General features: G+C 36.6%; 1 protein-coding gene across 4 annotated transcripts in view; it reads right to left on the bottom strand.

The window, feature by feature from the left end:
- Positions 1–3,166: 3,166 nt before the first annotated feature.
- The window catches only part of Sim1 (SIM bHLH transcription factor 1), an 84,681-nt gene continuing 65,677 nt past the window's right edge, over positions 3,167–22,170 (bottom strand). For all 4 annotated transcript variants that reach the window (XM_004862479.4, XM_087187933.1, XM_087187934.1 and 1 more), the window contains 2 exons: positions 14,125–14,527; positions 3,167–12,037 (listed from right to left, as the gene is read on the bottom strand). In XM_004862479.4, coding sequence (XP_004862536.1) covers positions 11,307–12,037; positions 14,125–14,527 — 1,134 coding nt within the window. In that variant the 3' untranslated portion in view covers positions 3,167–11,306. The remainder of the gene's footprint in view (positions 12,038–14,124; positions 14,528–22,170) is intronic.

The following is a 22,170-nucleotide window of genomic DNA, read 5'->3' as shown; positions in this document are numbered from 1 at the left end:
GAGATGTTTATATTTACTGTAAGCCAGGAACTGTGCCAAGACATCACACATATCCTGTTCCTTATTATAACAAAGAAGGTAAAAATCATTAACCAGCTCAAGAACAGTGCCTGGCATGGGACAGGAACAACACAAACTTATTATGTTCCTATCATGTCTCAGGTACTGTCCTCAAGACTGACACTGCAAGTACAAGATGCACAGGACACAGTCTCTGCATTGAGTCTTTGCTGCTAAAGAAAGAGCTCAAATACCTTGGTGATCATGAGGGAGCAGCTGCCAAGGTGGTAAGAACATCCGGATTTCAGGGGAAAAAAGGGAAGTCCCAAGGCAGTGGAATAGAAATCAGTCACAGAGAGGCCACAGGAGGCAGGCACCAGTGCCAGGGCAGCATGTAGGAGGGAGGGTGAAAGGGAAGCTGAGAACACTTGAGTGCTCCCTCACCACCTTCTCCAACCCTGAGCCTCTGGAGTCAGGGGATACATGGGGTTTTTTGTCTGCAGTGCCAGTGTCTAGATAAATGTTGGTATATGGCAGCACTTGGTGTTAGTTGAGAGCTGGCAGGATGACCAGTAAAGGGGACATAGAAAACTGCATGACTGAGCCAGGGATTTAGCTCAATGGTGCTGTGCCTGCCTCAAAAGCACAAGGTCCTGAGTTCTAACCCTGTTACCAGAAAAACAAAACAACTGCATGACCATATTCTTAGAGGCCAGCAACACTAAGAATCAACATCTGCTGAGTACTTGCTGTTTGCTGAGAGCCCTGCAAGTGCTGCTCCACTGGAGATCCACAGTAGCTCTTTAAGGTATGACTTGTTGGCATCCCCATTTTTTTATTTATTTATTTTTAGCATCCCCATTTTTACACAAGAAAGAACTAAACCAGAGTCCCCAGTCATCTCACTACTTAGTCACAGAGCTGGGATGCAAATCTCAGTCTGATTCAGCATCTAAGCATGTACACACTGGCTATACTGCCTGCCTGAGACAAATGATCTGATAAGGCAACAACGAATGCATCTGGATGTTGGGCATAGACTAATTTATTAAGAGAGTAGTGGGAAATTACTTCAAAAACATGGCAGAAACCAGATTGCAAGACCACTTAAATGTCAAAAGTGTCAAAGACAATAAGGAGTTGCTAATGGCTGTGCATAAGAGAACAGCATGATAAAAGGAATATTTTAGAAAATTGTACCTTGATTGAAAGAATACGTAAAAGAGAAAATAGTCCAATGCATAGAGAAAAAAATAAAAAACTTTGTTGGTAATAGGAAGAGAGGGTAGCAGCCAGAAGACTACTTGGATTTTTTTTATTTCTTGATTTCTTTTCAAAATTGAGAGACTGACACATGTCCAGAAGCAGAAAGAAAGAAGCCAGTGAAGAAAGCAAGAAGGGTAAGGTTTAATGGTCTCAATCAATCAGTGTCACAGAAAGAGAAGGTACTCGTGGAATTGAGAGTCACCTTCCATGAGACAAGCAGTCAAAAAAAGAAGGGTGAAGATACATGTAATTTGAAATGCTGGAAAGAGATACTGAATTACTTTAGGAAGGCAAAGACTATAAAGCACACAATCCTCAACCAAGTGTAGGATTCATATTGCTCTTAGGATTTAAAACAGATGCTGTGAGAATGAATCAAGAGAAGCTAAGGAGCAGTGAGGCCCCAGTGGCCTGGCGGGGCTCCTCTAGGAGAGTGTGTGCATGTGTGAAAGGAAGGGTCAACAGAACACTGTTGTACTCTGGGGAGGAACTGAGTCAAAAATGAGAGCAGGAGTAAAGAGAGCTTTGGAAGAGTTGAAGACTGGGAATGACCAGAGAGGCTTAATGACCTTAATCCATAAGGAGAAAGTTTCATGCCTGATCTCAGTCCTATTCTTTTAAAAAGCACCACATAGTAGATGACAAGTGTTTGTTAATTTTGTTAGTTATGAGCATAGCATGATAATATGTATAAGATATACCATATATAAAAACCACATGTATATATATAAAATGGTATTTCAGTTCAGGAATTTAATTTGTTTTACAATTTGGGGGAAGATGGCTGGGTTTGTATTTGTATGGGAAGATGACTACGGTTGTATTTGTCACTTGACATGGAAGCTTGTGAATGGAAGCAAAATTCCTTCAAATGCTTTTGTTTGAGAACTGAATTGTTTGAGAACAGAAGCCTTTGTGAGTCAAGGTATCATTATATAGGTATATATCCTTATCATTTAGAGATGATCTCTGAAGTAAAATGATTTCTGACAGTTGAGGGAGCTTGGGGAAAATGTAAAAATTTGGACCAATGCAATATAACATAAAATGTCTAAAGAAGAAAACCTGGCCATAAGCCAGTAAAGGTATGAAAGAGTGACAGAATTCTTAAGCCATCTTATTAACTTTGGGGGACATTATTGGGTACAGCAACAGCACCCATGAAAGGAAAACCAATTTCAAAAATAAGACAGTCTGTGTCTTACAATAAAAGACACCTTCTACGTATTTTAATTTTACGTAGGAAAACTGTCATGGTTAATTATATAGCAGATGCAGGTATTTAAGTAAAGAAAAGGTATGACTGATAGATGTATATAACCAGGAAAACCTACTAAATTAAACCTCTTTTCCTCTCCATCCTGAAAAAAAATTCTTAGCAATCAACAATCTCTAATTATTTAACAGAATTGCAAATATGCATTAAAAATGTTCCTCTGACCTTTTAAATTAAAAATTAAGTTTAGCATGGTACCACAGACAAGCTCTGTCTAGCCTAACTAATGGGGCGACTAACACAGCACTCAAATTGGAAATTACAAATGTAGAAATGCACCGAATAATGAGCTTCAATTACTGCCTGGATGATTTTTTCTCACATTAGATCCCAATTACCCATTTCCATGTGAACTGTGGCAACCTTATCCATAAAAGACTCTAGGGTCTTTTTAAATTTTTTTTTAGATATATACCAAACACAGCTATCTGAAAATCCTTACAAGAAACAGAGAATGGTTTCCTTATGGCTTGGAAGATACTGCCAAGACTCCCTTTAAGGTTTACTTAGATGGCAACCAAGCGAGAGTCCCATATGGAATTACTCCTCACTCAGGAGCCTGACTTGGGGGAAGCCACAGAAAGTAGGGATTATTTTTAAACTCCCAAAGCAGGGGCTGTTTTATATTTCTCCCATCCTGGATCTAATTCCATTGGTAAATACAACACATATAGCATACCAAGAAGCACCACAGAGGGTCACCCCTCCTCACAAGGTAAGGCAGGGGCCAGTGGCCATAGCTAGCTGGATAGGCCGGAATGCTGCCTTGGTTCCTGGCACCCAGGGATCGCCATGATCAGCAAGCCAGTCAAACACAGACTGATCTCAGGACATGCACATCAATGCTGAAAAACACCTTATAGCAATCATCTGTGTTCTGAAGGTTAGCCTTCCCCTCAGAAAACTTGCAGGCAGTTTCCCTTCAAATGAAGAAAACATATAATGTGTTAGTTGCAACCAGCCTCTTAAATAAAGAAAACGCACAATGTGTCTCACATTAAAACCAAGCCCTTAAAGCAGTTATTGCTGACACATTTTAGTGCTTGACTGAGTGAACTCTGGCTGGTTTTTAACTGAAGAGGAAGGAAAGTTCTCTAGGAAACAAAACAGAATTTAAATATTTTAAGTGACTACTATGAAAGAGCAATACTTCTGTTCGGGCTCATAATCTGAAAATGTTGGGTGAAAATGGGTATAATTTTTAATTGTCAATATAAGTCATTTATATTTTGTTAATTGAAAATACCTCCAAAAAATTCTAATATCATAGGGAACTCATAAGAATAATTTGCCTGTAAGCTTTACTGTACCCTCGACTTTTCTTGGTGCCATGTTTTTATAAAAAACAAAAATCTGAGCATTCATTTAGCAGAAAGTAAAGGTGCTTTAGTTGGGGAGCAGCAGCCTTGGCTCCTTTTCTCTTCAGGTTGTTCATGGATAAGAATAATTACAGAGAAAGAGAGACCCCAGCCCTAATGACAGACATGATGCTACTGGATTCACCATTTGAATGGATCAGGCAATCTGTTTTTACGTAACCACCTTATGGACAATGTTTTCTCTCACATTATTATTAAAATCATCATCATCATCATCATTATTATTATTTAAGGAAAGCAGAATGAAGTAAAACAAAGTTCTGGAGCAAACCTACCTGGGTTCAAATGTCATCACCATCACTTACTAGCTCTGTGACTAAACTACTTACCTCTCCGAGTCTCAGTTCCCTCAGTCATGAAATGGGCAGTACTGCAATCTCCCTCCATGATAAGAGCTGAGCCTCCCTACTCAGACTTCTATGATGCTCTGAGCTTAGGGCAGCACCTGATGGCTCAGTATTTATTTGTCCCTTGCAATGTGAGAGAGCCTTAGACCCTATTCCACTGGGAATACATAATAGATATTTGTTGTAGTTTGGATCTTGAATGACCCTGAAGGCCCCTGTGTGAAAGGGGCCTCAGTCCTCAGCTTGGCACCATTGGGAGCTGGTGGAACCTATTAAGAGGTGAGGCCTAGTGGAAAGTCTTCTGGTCATTGAGGATGTGCTGTGGAGGGAATAGTGAAACTCCAGCCCCTTCTTCTTTCTCTTGTCACTTCCCAGCCACTCCCCACCATGATGCACTCCCTCACCAGTGGGCCTAAAGTAAAGGGGTCGACCAGTCATGGACTGAGACCTCCAAAACTGAACCAAAACAAACAATTCTCTCAGTTATTTGTTATTCAATAACACCTTGGCTCACAAACAATTCGGTTCACAAACAATTCAGTTCTCAAATGAAACTGTTTCATAGAATTTTGCTTCCATTCACAAACTCCACATCAAGTGACAAACACAAATGCAGCCATCTTCCCCAAAATGGTAAAACAAATTAAGTCCATTAACCAAAGTACCACTATAGTAATGGAAGGCTCACAATATTTAATAAATTGTGAATTAAATACCAAGTACAGTTATTTTGAAAAGTAAAGTAGATGAAAACAATTTTATTTTCAGAAATAAAAGCACAAATAAAAATTAAAACTGGGACAAAAGCACTAAAGCAGTATTTTAAAGAGTCATGTTGGAAGGAAGTAGGGAGAAGTTCTAAAAATTCCTCAAATTATATATTCTGTGGTTTCAAAAATATTTCAATATATATGCTAATTTGTTTCATTTATAATGCTAGGTCCTCTTAGTTCATTGAAAAAGTTTTGTGCTATTATCTATTTGTTTCTTTTTTGTAAGAATCTTTTCTATGATTTGTACTCTAACATTTTGGCCATTCTTTTAAGATTATGGTACACAGTGTATTAACTGCTATTCTTTAATTTGTTGTGAAATCTTGCTTTATTTTTTCATAGAAGACTGTGTTAAAAATATTTTCTTTATTAATATCTACTTATATTACATTGAAATAAAAATTTTTTAAAAAGCTGGAAGTAAAAAAATGAATTATGTTGGGAAATATTTGGTAAGTGCTGTGATAGTAATAATGATATTCTAAAAATTCCGTTCAGCTTTGTTAAAAAGCTTTTTGAAATACAAACACTATTTCCATTGAATTAAAAAGATACTGTGTAGGCTTGTTGAATTGGCCAATGGCAATTCCTGGGGAAAAGCATAAAGGACAATATGAAAGCTTAGGAAAGAACTACCTAAAAATATATTGTTCTTTGACTTTAGTTCCTAATTTTGAATTTTTAAAATACCTTAGATTTCAGAACAAAAATTATTCAGGATTTTTTTTATGTGCTTTGAATGACAGCAAACTAATTTATCATATATTGTAGATTTTATTTTCCCTTAGACATTAAAAATGTAATCTGTTCCTTCAAATGTTTTACTTAGTAAAGTGGGAAAAGAAGTAGGCTATTTAAGATTTCATGATGAGATACTGAAAAACTGTCCTCCAGCCTAAAAAAATAAGACCCATTGCTTAATAGTTACTGTGCACCCAAGTAACCTTTTATTCTTAGGTCTCTTATGCATGCAGGTGTGTGCGTGTGTGTGTGTGCACGCACGTGTGTGTCTGTGTGCATGTGTGTCTGTGTGTGTGTGAAGGGGTACCCATTCAAACAGAATCTAAAGCCAATGTGGATCCTGTTTCTTTACAGAACTAGTATTCTGGCTGATAAACTGTTTTGTCCTACGGAGACTTTTCTTTAAGTCAATAATTCAGACTCAAACTGTATAATGGTAACTATATTTTAAACCAAAAAATTCCTCACATAATAAATACATTTTATGCACATTAACTTCAAATTTACTTCAGAAAGCTATTTACAATATAAATAATTATAAATGGAAACACTTTGCAAGATATCATTGACATAGCTAATATTTTCTACTTTACATTCCAAAGTAAAAGTTCCAATTACAGCTTTATTCTACAATATCACTAAAAACTATACATTGCAAGATGGTATTTGGAATATTGACAATCAGTATCTTCTCTCACAAATATAATCCTTTTATAGCATTTCAGTCAAAAAGCAAACATAAAATATTTTCTCTTTTTTGAAGTGCCTACTCATATGTTTAATTTTTGAAATATTTGCCTTTGGAAAAAATGAAAAAAAGCTACAGTACTTTTTCTGGGCCAATTTCATTTCTTCTGAAATGACATGAGGACTGTTAGGTGTAAATTTAACTATGATTAAATGTGTCCCATATCAACAAACTGTTCCCATCTAGGTTTACAAAAGCAAAGTCCCATGCAGCAAACAAATAAAACTACAAATGTTTGGTTTAAAATTATCAATTAGGATTTCTTGTGTGAACAATCTACATATATAATTGGATATGGCACAGTTTTTAAATCCCTAAAATGATACAAAAACCATAACGTGTGTGTGTATCCTTTCTGCGAACAATTTTACAGAAAGAACTCTGAACAAACACCTATTTGGAAATGAGTACAATCTCACCTTTAAGCACTACCCGTACAATCTGTGTGCACAATAAATGAGCACCACACAAAAATTTTCCTCAAGAACATTTTCTATGTATATCTTTTGCATGTGTCCATAGATGTTCTGTAATTCATTTAAAATTTAGAATGATGTTTTATCCACAACTTATTTCACAGTAAAAACTAGCCAATAGGCTTTTTTTTTGCTTAGACTTACAACCCTATTCACAAAAATGACATTTACATGAAAGTTGAATCACTTATTTGGAGAGATGTAGGATTTACATTCTTTATTAAATCATTCTGAACATAAGATGTATGTCTGTATCTACTATTTGAGTGAATTAGGGAACCAAATCTGGGCATCCAAACTTTTAAAATCAGGATTATATTAAAGTGTAAACTATTCTATCAGACAAGGTGACTGACTCTCAAATGGATACTGTTTTCTAAATATCAGCATTCACTGTCACTCCCAAGTACTACTAGTACTAACAGATTGCACTGAATTTCTTCATAATGCCCTCCTCTTGAAAAAAAGAGCTGTAAAATATCAAATCTGCATTCAGAGTGTCTCATAAGCTGCATTATCTTCTATCAAACTCTTTTGGTCTAGGTCTTGGGGGGGTGTCTTTCATTTTATTTTAAAATATCTATGCATATTTTCCAAATGATTTTGTATTAGAATTGATCCTTGTCTTCCATTTTAAGAGAGAAAGAAAAATGGAACCTATCCTTTTCTACAAGATCCCATTAAAATTTATTGTAAGGGGATTCTCTGCCCAGAGGCAGCATGTAGCAGCAGGGTGTAGAGAGAATTAAGAACAGTACCCATTGGAAATATCTTGGCCCTGTAAAAATCTAATGAGTAAATAATAAGTGGTTTTTCTGTATAAACAGTGAGGCTAAGTCATTTATTGCATCCTGTCTCATTTTGAATGTCACATCAGCGCTGTCATATTCTCTTGTATCAGGCAATTACAGTTTAGCACATTAGATTCAGCATAATATGCCAAAAGACTTTGGGGGCTGAAGCACACCTAAATGCCTAACTTGTAGTGACTATGATCTTAGTATGATGCCTCCAAAAATACCTCATCAAATCTATATATTCTCAGTAATGGTTTTAACAGAATTTTCCCAAGGAATATTGGGAAATATTCATTCATTTCATCATCCAAATTTTTAAATTGGGTAAAACAGGCAAAATGAGCAACAAATATATTTTTACTATTACTAAAAAGCATGAGCTTGGTGGCATCTAGTGAAATGGTACATTTTGTAGCAGTATAATTGGATATAGATTCACATTTTTATGAATGCCCAAAGTGATATAAAAAAACACACTCTATTTCATTCAAGTGTCATGGGTTTTAGTATTTTAGTAGTTATAGAAATCAAGGATAGGGGCCAGGGATTTAGCTCAGTGGTTTCGCTGCCTGCCCTGCAAGCTCAAGGACCCAAGTTCGATCCTCGGTACCCAAAAAAAAAAAAAAAAAAAGAAAGAAAGGCTAAAAATAAACCCAATATAGCCAGGCATGGTGGCACATGCACTCAAGTGGATCACCACAAGTTCGAGGCCAACCTGGGCTACATAGGGAGTTCTAGGCCAGCCTTAGCTACAAAGTGAGACCTGTCTCAACCCTCCCCCCCAAAAAGCCAATTTAAGTTTAATTTTTAACTGATTAAGTTACTGAGAACATATTTATTTTACATCTTATGTTTTTAAGACACAGATGACATCATCCTCTTGAGGAAATATGCTCCTGTACAGAAAAAATAAATTATAAGTAAATTTTGTACATCTACATGAATAGTAGGAAGTTGCCTTGTCATAAAATGTTGATTTATTTTGGAACATTTTGTAATAATTACAGCATACTACAAAAAATGTAAGCTATCTAACACTGTGAGTCCATAATGGATTGTATGTAATCTAATAAAATTATTGACATTCAGTATATTAAATAAATGGTTATGTATTTTAAACTGGGTCAATCTATCAAAATTTTTAAGCAAGATGTAATTTAAGCCAGGTACAGTGGCACATGCCTATAATCCCGGCTCCTTGGGAGGCCGAGACAGAAGGGTGAGAAATTCAAGCCCTGCCTCCAGAAGAAAGTAAGAACTTGTTTCAAAAAATAAAAAGGGCTGGGGTGTAGCTCAGAGTGAAGACCTTGGGTTCAATCCCCAGAACCAAAAAAAAGTAATTTAGTAATTTAGTTAATTCTCTCTTCCATTTAAAACACTGAAACATTCTTCCTCCTGATTAACACCTATCTTTGGGAGTTCATAATTCATTCCTTCCACTAATTAACTATTTGCCATATAAAAAATGTCACTGAAATTCCTTTAGTGGCTCTATTTATTATGTTTATTTTCGTTGGTTTTCATGTTTCCATTTCTTTTATCATATCTGTAGCAGACATTTGGTTGAATATATCCATCAATACAACCCATCTGTATAGATTTCCTTTCCTAGTTTGTCATATTTGTCAGGTATTTGTGTCTGAAACGTTTATCCATCTATATAATTTTGCAGTATCTTTAGCATTCCTAAAACCTTACTTCATGCTGCAAATTGACCAAAATCCATTTTAAATTTTCCAGGGGTTTCTCACAAATCTTTTTCTCATATAGTTTAAATTTTAGTATTGTACTTTGAACATTTTTGAAAGTATATAACTACTACCTTTCTCACCTACTTGCACCTTTTTGTATTTACACTGACAAATGTTCTATTATACCCAAGAAAGTTATGTAATTACATAGCCTCTTCTCTCATGTACAAACAACCTGGTGTTCACCTCTCAAAGTACTATCATGCAGATTGTCACCAACTTATGGACTGTGATACAGCTGTATTAAATGATGAAATTATGGTATTAATCCCTGAGGGTCCAATGTCACATTCCATTTTCAAAATTATAGGTCAAATTCTTTCAGTACATTCCCTTCCTTAAATATGGAAAGAGTTACAGGAATGGGACTCTTATGAAATATTATCAATAAAATTTCTCTTATCACTCATGTCATTTGGCTTTGATTACTGTAGAATCATGTATTAAATAAATCCTAATATTTTTCTTCCCCCTTAAACATTTTCTATCACCTACATTTTGACTGAATCTAAGAGAAAGTTCAATGTAACTACACCTGCCTAAAAATCCCAAACACCTGCTTAGTGTTACATAGCTGTAACAGCAAGTTTGTTGTTTCATTGTTTACAAACAATACGGAAAACAAACATTTGCCTGTTCCTTCAGCCAGAAGCTCCTACTCCTCTCACCCTTTTAAACACTTGTCTATTTGCCTAAGCTTTCATCTTAGATTCTCTCCCAAGGCTTTCCACATGCTGACACACTGGCACATCTGTGCTTTGAAATATTTTCAAATACTTATACTGCTGTCATGTAGCACTTCACTGGCTTTCCTTAGTCATTTTTGCACTTATCAACCTTTTTTCTTAGGGAATCAGTTTGAATGTTTTATTTCATTGGTTTTATTAGCAAGCCCCAAATATATTGTTTACCTATTCTGAGCCTTAAATTGTTTGTTTTAAGATGTAATTTCACTCCACTCTGCCGCTGGCCTTTCCTTCTTTACTAAACTACTTCCAATTGAGCACATCACGTTTTTGATGTGTCTCCCAACATCTCAATGCTGTTACTTAGAAAAGCCCTTACTGCTATGTCAGTGCAATACTTGTCCTTGTCTAACTCAAAAGTAAGGTGAAAAATCACCACTTCCTGATTGCTTATAATGGATACCAGGTGAAAACTCATTCTTGCATCATAGCCAGAACAAGTTCTCTAATTTACACCTGAACCAAATGAGCTAACTTATTTGAAATCACAAAGAAGTCAGTTTACAAGATGTATCCCTCTCTTCCTTAGTTATGTTGGGAACAGAAATTTATTTAAGAATCTTAATGTGGTAGAGTTAAGGAAAGGTACCCATTTCGGGTATATTTATGGTTTGTTTTCTATTTCTGCATGTAAAGTATACATAAAAGTTTGTGAACAGTGGACTGTGTGTATGGATTTCACTGGATCATAACAATACAATGTCATTCATCAGCCCTTTCATGTGGGGTGTATGTTTGCTTGATTTACATATTTTTCCATTCAAAATATACCTATTCTGGTTCCCCTATAATTAGAGGGGCAACTTATGTGTTTGTGTTAGCTCCCTGTATATAACCCTGAAAGTTAGTGTTATTTTTCCTTTGATTTCACAGGAACTCATTCAAACACCCAGTAATTGTTATCTTAACAATCTGTGACACACTAAATGTTGGTAATGGGGCATTAAACTATAAATATGTTTCAGAGATCCTCGAAGAACAAAGTTTATTTTTTTTAAAAAAAACATCAGCTTCCATTGGTTATTATAACAGATGTTCCCTTATGTCCTTGTGCTGGGTCTGGCTGCATCCTCAGATGGGAAGTTACATCAAAGTGTGAGCCATTACAGCCCAAGGAATAGTTTCTAATGGTTTCACTGTCATATAAGTGCTCGAGGGCATATCCAGTTAATGTGTAAGCATGCTTATCAAAATACTGCCGGTGAGAGCCAAAGCAGTTTGGAGAAACAGCAGCATGGTCTCCTGCTGTTTGATGAGGAGACATATCCGAATGTAGATAATCTTTAGCCAGAATCAAACTGGATTTTGAAATGCGATCAGAATTGGGACTACTTATCCGAGACAGTGCAGTGGGACTATTGTCATAGTCATTGTCATGAGGACTCAGCATCTTTCCCTCTCTCTGCTGGATGTGGTCACATGGTGAAGTGTTGGCCAGAGCAGAGCTGTGGCAGACTTCCCCTGTAGGTGGGGGCTGGGAATAGTTTGCAAAACAGAGGGAGTGTTTTTTCCCTGCTCCATTAATGGAAGCCAGTTGGTCTGGGGGGCCTTTCCTTAACTGCAATCTGTTTTCTTCTTCTTTAATCATTTGCTGGGTAGCTCTTATCAGAGTTTCAATTTTGCTAGGTTCATGTGGGCTACTCTGATACTGTTCAGTGCGATATCGGTCACCTGATTCACTGGCCGACCCTGGGTCTGGAGAGCTGACCACACTATCTTCATCCCAATGACTTCTCCCTAGAAATCAGAAAAAGCACAAAGTAAGTGGTCTCAAAATTCGCAAAAATAGAAAGTGTATTTTTTCCTACTAAAAGAAACCTTATTTATTTTGTTTTTAATATATGTACCAATATTTGAAACAGACATGGGTCTACATGATGATGTCAATTTATTGTACTGGAATTCTTATTTAAATCAGTAAATTTTAACGGCAGGTAAATTTTACAACTATCTTAGAAGATAAACCTTGCTCGTTGGTTCTGTATGTCAATTAGGGAAATAGTAAATTGTGGCTATACATACTTCCCCATTTATGTAGCTTATAAGACCTGCCCAGGTGCAAATAATAAGAAAATACACAGAACATGATTTATGCTACTTTCTAGAGCAATGTCATATTAGACTGATGCTTAGAAAACACTTTAAGTTTCAGGAAAGCAATTACCCAGACTGAATTATTTCTCTCTATTCTAAATAAATCATTGAAAATGTTAATATTGCTCAATGTATCTTAAATAGGGTTATAATAACGGTATAATGTTTGTCGTTTTAGACAAGTGATAGTTAAAAATATATTTATATATTTATATATATGTGTATATGCACATGTGTATATACATATATGGTGTATGTATGTACATGTGAATAGACAGAGACGTGGATATATCTTGTCCTAATTAAAAATATAACTAAAATGTTATCAAATGTAATGGTATCTCAGCTTCATAATCATATAGAAACTCAGGTATCTTAGATTGCTTCTGAAATAAGGTAAAGAATAAATAAATATTAATAATTTTAATAACAATCTGCTCTGAACCAAGGAAAGAGAGCACAGAAGAATGGTGCATCCAAAATGTATTTCATAAGCCAAATTATTCTGAAAACAGTCTGAAGCTGATAAAAGAAAAATAGGTAAGGACATACGAAAACTGTAAACTGCTTAATGCAGCAGAGAAGCCTTGGATCACACTATTCATTGTGTTCCTTTTCTTTTTTCTTCTTATTTTATTTCTAATATTTTCTTCCAGACCAGGAAGGTTAAGCCTGGATTTTCACTTCACTCCTTTTTGGCAAGCAATTGCCCTTTGCCCTGGGCTTTCATTACCAGACTACTGAAATGCTCCTGGGTTCAAAACAGGTGATTTACTCAAAGAGAAAGCAGAAAAATAAAAAGCAAGAATGGAAACAAAATTACTCATAGAAGGGTAAGGAATAAATATGAGAAAAGGAAAAAATGGAAAAATAAATAAAATTACTCATAGAAGGCCATCGATGTCTAGGTGGCATCCAACAGGTGGCTTTAGGAATGGGGACAACATTGTCTAAAGCACATTTCAGATCCTAAAGGCAAGAAGAGTAATACCAGGGCCTTCAGATCAATCCTGTCACTGAGTTTTAATGGAATAGGGAGGTTTTCAAAGACCCGTCCACCTCCCTACTCAGTGTACTTTGAAATGAACAAAGAAAAGGATTTGTAATAATCACAGCTTTAACTACAGTGCCCAGTTCCTTGTGTTCATTGAGGTATGTGATAATACCAAGACAGAAATCTCAGTGATTTCCACATATCACTCCATTTTTACCTACGGGGGCATTGCAGTTGTCTAGTTTTAGAAGAAGGGTGCACTTAATTCTCAGATAGGCTAAAATCTACCCTATGAGTGATAGACCACAAAACAAAGACTGGCCCGCTCCAAAATTTCTGTTATGCCCTTATTGCGAAGCACCCCTGTAGCCTGTAAGTTGTTCAAGTCCTCCTTTGAAGCAGGGGTATACAGAAGAAAATAATATAGGAGAGATTTAAATACATGCACGCTACAAATTTAGCACAAAATAATTCACTTTTACTTAATTTCTATTCTTTATAATTTTTTCTCATCTGTCATAAATATATATTCAGCAAACACTGTCAGAATGAATACACTTAAACGGACTAAACTTGACCTTTGTTTTTTTGAACTAGCAATTCTGCTGTTGTTTTCTTCTTTTTGTTGGGGCCAGGTGGATTTTTAAGTCGAAGGAGAGCACCCCTTGGGTCAGTCCCTCCAGGACCGACACGTCACAAACCCGCCCAGGACGCAGGCTGGCTCCGAAGCCCTTACCGTGGGTCCTGTGCACCGAGGCGATGTGTGGCATGCTGTTCTCGTAGGCTTCCCTGCTCTCCGGGGAGGCCTTGGTCAGCGGCAAGGCTGCGCGAGAGCCCCACCAGGGCTCCCTCCCGGCCTGCGGCGCTCCCAGGAAGTACCTGCCCGCCTCGCAGCGGCCTCCCTCACAGGCCTGGCTGTGGAAGTGCCGGTCCTCCACCAGCCGGGAGTGGTCGAGCGCGAAGCCGTAACAGAGCGAGCTGCGGTCCGAGAACTGCCTGTAGGCGCAGGACGCATCGTGCTGCAAGCCTGGGCGCTCGGCTGGGTCCAGGAGCTGCGGAGAGGCCGTGTCGGTCAGGGGACTTCCGCCCCACTGGCTGTCATGATCTGATTCCGATCTTTCCGTGTGAAATCCCGAATACTGAAACCCAGAGGGGGGAAAGGCCATTTCACAAATAAATAAATTAGTTAAACAAATAAAAAACAGCCTTTACTCTGCAAGCACCCTTTAATTAAGCTCATGCTGGCCAAATCAGGACTCACTCTAGCACTCTTGGGCACCTCTAACTTGGAAGCACTTAATTATATCAAATGATGCCTCCACAGAAAACCCTTTGGGCTGTCAAGGGAAGAAATAAAATAACAAACATTAACTGAAGTCCTAGGCACAGAATGAAGTATTGCTTGTAAATTATGCCAAGTAGTTCTTCCAAAACCTTGAATGGTGATTTTAGTGCCCTCATCTTATGGACAGTAAAGCTAAGGGTCAAAGAAGGAAAGTAATTTACCCAAGGCCACAGGATTAGCAGGTGTGGGAGGGAAAAGGAAAGTAAAAAAAATTAAAATGAGTTACTTAGGGCAGGGGATTTAGCCCAGTGGTTTCGCTGCCTGATGCGCAAGTGCAAGGACCTGAGTTCAATCCCTGGTACCAAAAAAAAAAAAAAAAAAATGAGTTACGTACATGTACCATTATGTCTTCATTATGTACTGCAAATATATATATAGTAATAAAAATTTTTTAAATTAAACAAAAAATATTCAAACCCAATTTCTCCACTACCTGAATTGTATTCCCAAAAAGAGGATTCCAAGAAGGCTTCATATTTTATTTGGGTTTGTTGTCCACGTTTCTTCTTAATTAGAAAAACAAAGGAGAAATTAAGGTTTAAGGCATCAACGTGCAGAACTCTAATCCTATACTAGACTGTTAACTCTGAATGCCATGCCAGTACATAGTAGAATAGTTAATTTTTACCTAATTGAATTGCAATAAAACTTTCAAAAGTCTTGTCCCATATAAGCTGGATCTATTCATTTGAATATTACTTTCTAAACTAAAACTTCAATTACTCATAGGATCATGGCAGTGGGTGGAGGAAACAAGCCACAGGAACCACTGTCACTGATGGAATCACACTGCTTACCTGCTCCCAAACTATTTCGTCAGGTGATGAAAGAAAATGTGTAAAATGCTCTGCAGGCTACCCTAGAAACTGTGCTCAGTTTGAAGGTCCCCATAAACCACTAAAATTCATAATGTAATAATGTCTACCAATTTTTGATTCCCAACTGGCAAACACAATTCTAAGAACTACAGAGATTACCTGCTATGATAATAAAATATGTCATTTATTGAGAATTTATTGTGTACCTAATTATTCCATATATATTATATCACTTATTATAATCACTCTACTATGCTGTTAAATAACTCTAATAGATACAGAAACTACATCATGAAGAGTTTTAGTAAGATGCCACCATCACCTCATCTGGTCTTAAAGCTGGCACTCTAAATAATAGTTATAAATTTGAAATTAAAGTACTGTTAAAGAAAAAGAATGGAGAGAAAAGGATTCAATGTTATAGAGATACACAGATGAGAGGCAGAAACTTCTTAGAACTCCCTAGAACTTCCTAGAACCAAAATATAAGTCCATTGTACATTTGTATGTTGTACATTTTCTTTCCTAGCCCAGAAGAGCGGTTCTTGTGGTATTGTGGGGTAGAGCAGGAAGGGGGACCCAAGCTCTACTGTTTTGCCTTGACACATGCTGGTTGAGCAAATTTTGCATATGCCAAGATCTTCACGGGTAAGGGAAACTCTCCACTTCTCAGTAGCCCACCAGGAAGAGGAGGAAGAACACTGGCTCTTCTCACCTCAGTGCAAACAAGTAACTAAGCCCAGGACTCTTGAGAACAGAGAGATGCGATTCAGAGGTTCTTCTTGAGTATGTACCAACTCCCAAGAAATTTCATCATTACCTTCTGCAAACTTGTACTAATAAATATTTTTTTAAAAGCTTGCTCTTGGACAGCTCCAAAGAATGCCAATAAATATAGCATGCTCAGGACATGTCAATTTCAGGGTCAAGATTTTCCCATTACCATTCTGATTATTACTTTATTTTCTGAAGGTACATATGGATTATCAGCCTATTCCACAAAGAAAACAAATAGAAAAATCCTACTTTTTTCCCTGCAGGGCTATAGGATGGAACATCAAAGAATCGTGAGTTGTATCTCCCTGCATCACACCTTGCACACAACTTCAGCCTTTTCTCCCAGTGAACACCAAACTCTCCTTTCAGAAGACACCTTAACTTTCACCAGAGCAAGAGACAGCAGCCTCTGGCCTTACTGAGTGTGGATCCAAGTCCACGTGTTCTCCTCTAGCACCATTCATCTGCTTGCCTCTGAGAAACTCAGACCATCAGTGCTGTTCCAAGCTAGGGGTTGTCCAGACTCTGCTTGTCTTTATAAAAGTATAAACCAGGCCTATTTCTGAAGTATTCCAGTCAAGACTTCTGAGCCCTTTTGAGAGGGGGAAAAAAGCTTCTCCTGAGTGAATGTGGGAAAGTGCTATTGGTGCAGCAAAGAACATTGTGTCCTTCACTCAGAAAATTCAACACGAGCCTGCCCTGGCATATGTGAGGTACACATTTCAAGAGCACCCAAAGAAGAATTTGTAGGATAAGCTTCTTGTCAATAGTCCAGAAACTAAGTAGTAAGTGCACTGCCCTGAGATTTTCAAGCAGGAAGAAGTTGGGTGCTTTGGAAAACTAGGACCTCACATTGCTTTGAAACTACTGAGGAAGAACTTAGCAGTAAATTTGTATGTTTTAAAAAAAAAACCTATGAACTTGCACCAGTGCACACCATCGAAACTCTATCCGCATTCACTCCTCTAAAATGAACTGTATTAGATGTAAACTCTGTTGAGGACACTGTAACCCCATTATTCGATCTGAAATATTTCAGGTGTTCATTAAATATTTGAGAAAAGAGAGAGGGCAGCATAAGAGGAAGACAGCCAGCCAAAATAAGCAATGAGTTCAGCATAATGAGAGAATACTGCATAAGAAGGCTCCTGGTCTTCCTTACACTTACTTTTGCCATTTACTACATTCAAGCAAGTGATTTAATTTCTTTTAACAGGAAAAAGGTCATGATGATATTAACCAACAAAGCCTGAACCAGAGATGAGGCCATTTAATGAAAAAAGCATTAGGGACCAAGAGCCAGAACTTATTTCCATTTCCCTACTGTAACTTTCAGGGTAACGTTGGGTGAATTACTTCATCTTCCTTAACCTCATCTGTAAAACAATATATTGGGTTAGACTAGATCTCCTATAACTTTTCTTTCAACTATAATATTTTTTATGATACAAAAATTACTTGGAGAACTTTCTAGTGTTGAAACATATGATTTCTATGCCTGTCCCTATAATTCCCTTATTTAAAGATGATAATTACTAATTTAAAGATGATAATTACTGAGAAGTATTACTCAAATCCAAGAATTTTTATTGTCATGGTTATAAGGAAGTTACAATGTAAAATATAATGTCATACCATAATATCATCAGCATTTGACCATAATGCCAATTTTCACTCAACTATCCCATTTATTAGGAATTACATGATGTCTTTTGTTCAACGAAGTATTACATTTAGAGTATGAAGGATACTTTATACTTGTGAGTATGAAAAATGACTGAATTTGAATTGTTCCACACATTCACTTTGCAAAACCTACAAGGTCATTAAGGAGCACAAGTTTAGTTACATGTGACCTACATCATTGGCATTAGTAGGGGCAAAAAATATGACTAACTTCAAATTACTTATAAGAAAACAAATTTAAAATCCACCAGTAGCTATTGTAAACTTATGGTTGCAGAATCTGTGGATACAGGGTGAGGGAAGGCATAAAGAACTTCTGGGTGGGGAGTGAGGGAGACAAATAGACCAAATCACCCTCAGAAATAAAAACCACATTAAGTATCAAAATAAGAACACAAGTCGGTATTTGGTGATTCACAGCACAGGCACATGGAAGGGTCTCAAAAGTAAGAAAACTACAACTGGCAGCCTTTCAGAAGTGTCATTTCCATAAGTGAAGAACAAACTGAAAATGGGTTTTGTTCCTCAGAGACATCGCAGTAAAAGAAAAGGAGGAGAGAAAGAAATTAAAGATTCAGTAGACATGAAAAAAATAAAGCACAAGACAGGTTTATCCTTTGCTTCAACCTACCCCTCTCATCACACCATCATCCATTTAAAAAGCTGAATACACAAACTGACAGGAAAGGCTGTTCTTAAAATAGTATCACAGCCCATGAAATGCTAAGGATAGGGGGAAAATTAAACCTCATGTAAAATTTCTGTAGAAAGAGGGCTGGGGGTTTAGCTCAGTGGTTCCAGCACCTGCCTCGTAAGTGCAAGGACCTGAGTTTGGTCCCCAGTACCAAAAAAAAAAAAATTTCTGTAGAAAGAAAACATGAAAATGGATATACAAACACTTCAGCTAATAAAAATTTTCATCAAATTAGCCATCTATGGAAATAAATATGAATCAAATACCCTCAACAAACATTTGGAGATATACATGCACAAAGACAGGCACATAAGCACACACAGATAGAATCAGGAATCAGAAATTTTAAAACTAAGAAATATACCCCAAATATCCCACTCCAGGGGCTGGAGATGTACCTCAGTGGTAAAGCACTTGCCTAGGATATGCCAGGCCCTAGTTTGATCTCTCTCTCTCCCTCTCTCTCTCCCTCTCTCCCTCCCTCCCTCCCTCCCTCTGAACACATTCAGAGAAAGTAGTAAAAAATAAATTACAAACTGTGAAAAAGAGAATAGATTTAAATGAAAATTTAATAAGCAAAATTGAAGAAAGGCTGGGAAACATCTAAAAGAACAAAAACCACAGAAATTAAAAGGATTAGAAAGAAAATGGTTAAGAGAACATATAAAAGACACATAAAAAAAATCAGACTTAGTAAAACAATTTAGAAAAGAGGAGAGAATCTCTCTACCCAGCATCAGGATTTATTATTTGCTACTATAATGAAAATTGTTAGTGTTTACACAAAATTTCCAACTTATTTTTGACAAATCAGTGAATGAAGGTTAGACTTCTCAACAAATGTCCCTGGAATAGTTGCACATTAACAAGCAGAAATCTCAACCTAAGTGATCCAGTGATGCTTATTTAAAACTACTCAACATCCTGATCCCAAGTCAGGTGTGGTAGTGAGTGAGGGGCTGAGGCAGGAAGACAGCAAGTTCAAAACCAGCCTGAAAACTTAGAGACACAGGAGGTGTGGGAGGGTGTGTGCACAACAGGGATTGACTAATGGGGAGTAGTCCTCACTGTGAAGGGTTGGGCTCACATAAATCTCATGGTATCAAGGTAGTAAATCCTGAAGTTTGACAGAGATATTAGCTTACTCTATTCTTCTTTTCCAAATTGTTATACCAAGTCTGATTCCTTCTATAAATGTGTTGTGCATTTATATCCACTTATATCCATTTATCCATTTATAACCACTTTCTCTCTAATCCTTTTAATTTCTATAAGTTTTGTTCTCTTCAATGTTTTCCAGCCTTTCTTTTTGCTTATCACATTTTCATTCAAGTCTACTCCCTTTTTCACAGCTTATAATTTATTTTTCACTTATTTACTTTCTTTGTGTTCACTATTTGTTGTTGTTTTGTTTTATGACAGTGCTCAAACTATGTTTCCATACCACAAAGAAAACAAAAAGGATCACAAATGTAAATGTAAAATATAAAATTAAACAACAGCAGGAAATCTTCAAGATCTAGAGCTAAAGAATTCTGAGAACTGACAACAAAAGCACCATCATAGCAGAAAAAAATTAAAAATTTCTGCTCTGCAAAAAAAAAAACACAGTTCAGAGGATGAAAAAATAAGCTACAGACAAGAGTAAAACATTTGCAAACCACATAGTCAACAAAGAACTAAATATCTAGAATATATAAAGAACTCTCAAAATTCAACAATTAAAAAATAGGTAAAAGTGAAGAGGCATTTACCACATAGGATACATAGATGGCAAATAACAAAGTGAAAGGACATTCAAAAACATTAGTGATTTAAATGATGCAAATTAAAACCACAATGAAATATCACAATGTAATATCACTTGGCTAAAATAAAAGCCAATCAGACATCAAATGTCGGCAAAGATATGGGGAAGCTAGATCATTTCCACAATACTGATGGGAGTGTTAAATGTTATAGCCACTCTGGAAAACAGTTTGCAGCTTCTTTAAAGCCTAAGTGTGTAATTGCCATATGTAACCCTGGGCATTTATTCCAGAGAAATGAAAACTATATTCATACAAAAATCTGTACATGAATGTCTACAGTAGTTTTCTTCTAATACCACTTCCAGATCCTCCTTCATTATTCCCTTTCTTTTAAAATTATCTGTAGGGGAAAATTTACCATCTCTTTTTTTTTTTTTTTTGGTGCCAGGGATCGAACCCAGGACCTTGTGCTTGTGAGGCAGGCGCTGGAAACCCATTTTTAAATGTACAATCTAGTGGCATTTCTTAGGCCGCCCATCATCAGAACACTTCATCTTGCATAAATGAACCCCCTACCCATTAAATAATAACTCCCCATCCCTTCTCCTTGCAGTCCCTGAAAAATTTCTATCTCAATGAATTTAACTAACTATTCTAGGTATCTTGTGTAGGTACAACCATACATTATTTGTCTTTTTGTGACTGATATTTCTCTTAGCATAATATCCTTCATCCATGTTGTAACATGTGTCAGAGTTTTCTTCCTTCCAAAGGGTGGATAATATTCCATTGTTTGTCTATACTACATTTTTTTTATCCATTCTTTTGTTGATGGAGACGTTGGTTGTTTCCACCTTTTGGTTATGACATTATTATAAATGTGTATGCACAGATCTCTTTGAGACTGTTTTCAATCCTTTTGGGTGTATAATCAAAAGTGGAATTGATAGATTATATGGTGATTCTATTTTGAATTTTTTGAGGAACTGTCATGCTGCTTTCATTGCAGCTACATCTGTTTACTTTCTTTCCAACACTAAACAAAAATCCTAACTTCTTGGCACTCTCACCAACACTTTTCTGTGCATTTGTGTGTGATCACATTGTTTGTAGTAGCTATTGTAATGGTGTGAGGTGGTAGGTATCTCACTGTGGTTTTTATTTGCATTTATGTGATGATTCGTTATCTCGAGCATTTTTCATGTATTTACTGACCATTTGTATATCTTCTTTGAAAAAAGTTTATTAAAGTCCTTTACCCATTTGCATGGCTGTTTGTTGCTGTTACAACAGGTTTGTGTTTTCTTTTAGCAGTGCCACTGAGTGAAAAAGGCCAATCCTCAAAGTTTGGATAATTCCATTTACATAACACTCTTGATGACAAAATTAAAGACAGGAAGACCAGATAAGTGCTTGTTAGGGATTAAAGACAAAAGTAGAGGCAGGGGAGGAGTAGGGATGACTCTTAAAGGGCAACATGCAGGATCCTTGTGGTGGTAAAGTTAATATCATTGTTGTGACATTGTACTATAACTCTGCAAGATTTACCATTGCAGGAAACCGAGTAAAGAGTATATAGGATCACTGTTAAAATTGTATGTAAATTTAAAATTTTATTGAATTGCATGCTATTGAATTATATGTTCATTATATCAAAATAAAAAGTTTACTTAAAATAGCAAAGAAGATAAATCAGGAAAACACATTAAAT

This window comes from Heterocephalus glaber, unplaced genomic scaffold, assembly GCF_053883595.1.
Source record: "Heterocephalus glaber isolate CG9 unplaced genomic scaffold, H.glaber_assembly_v1.0 deba00001523, whole genome shotgun sequence".
Taxonomy (NCBI): Eukaryota; Metazoa; Chordata; class Mammalia; order Rodentia; family Bathyergidae; genus Heterocephalus; species Heterocephalus glaber.
Note: the sequence above shows the minus strand (reverse complement) of the source record. Positions and strands in the feature narration are given on the sequence as shown.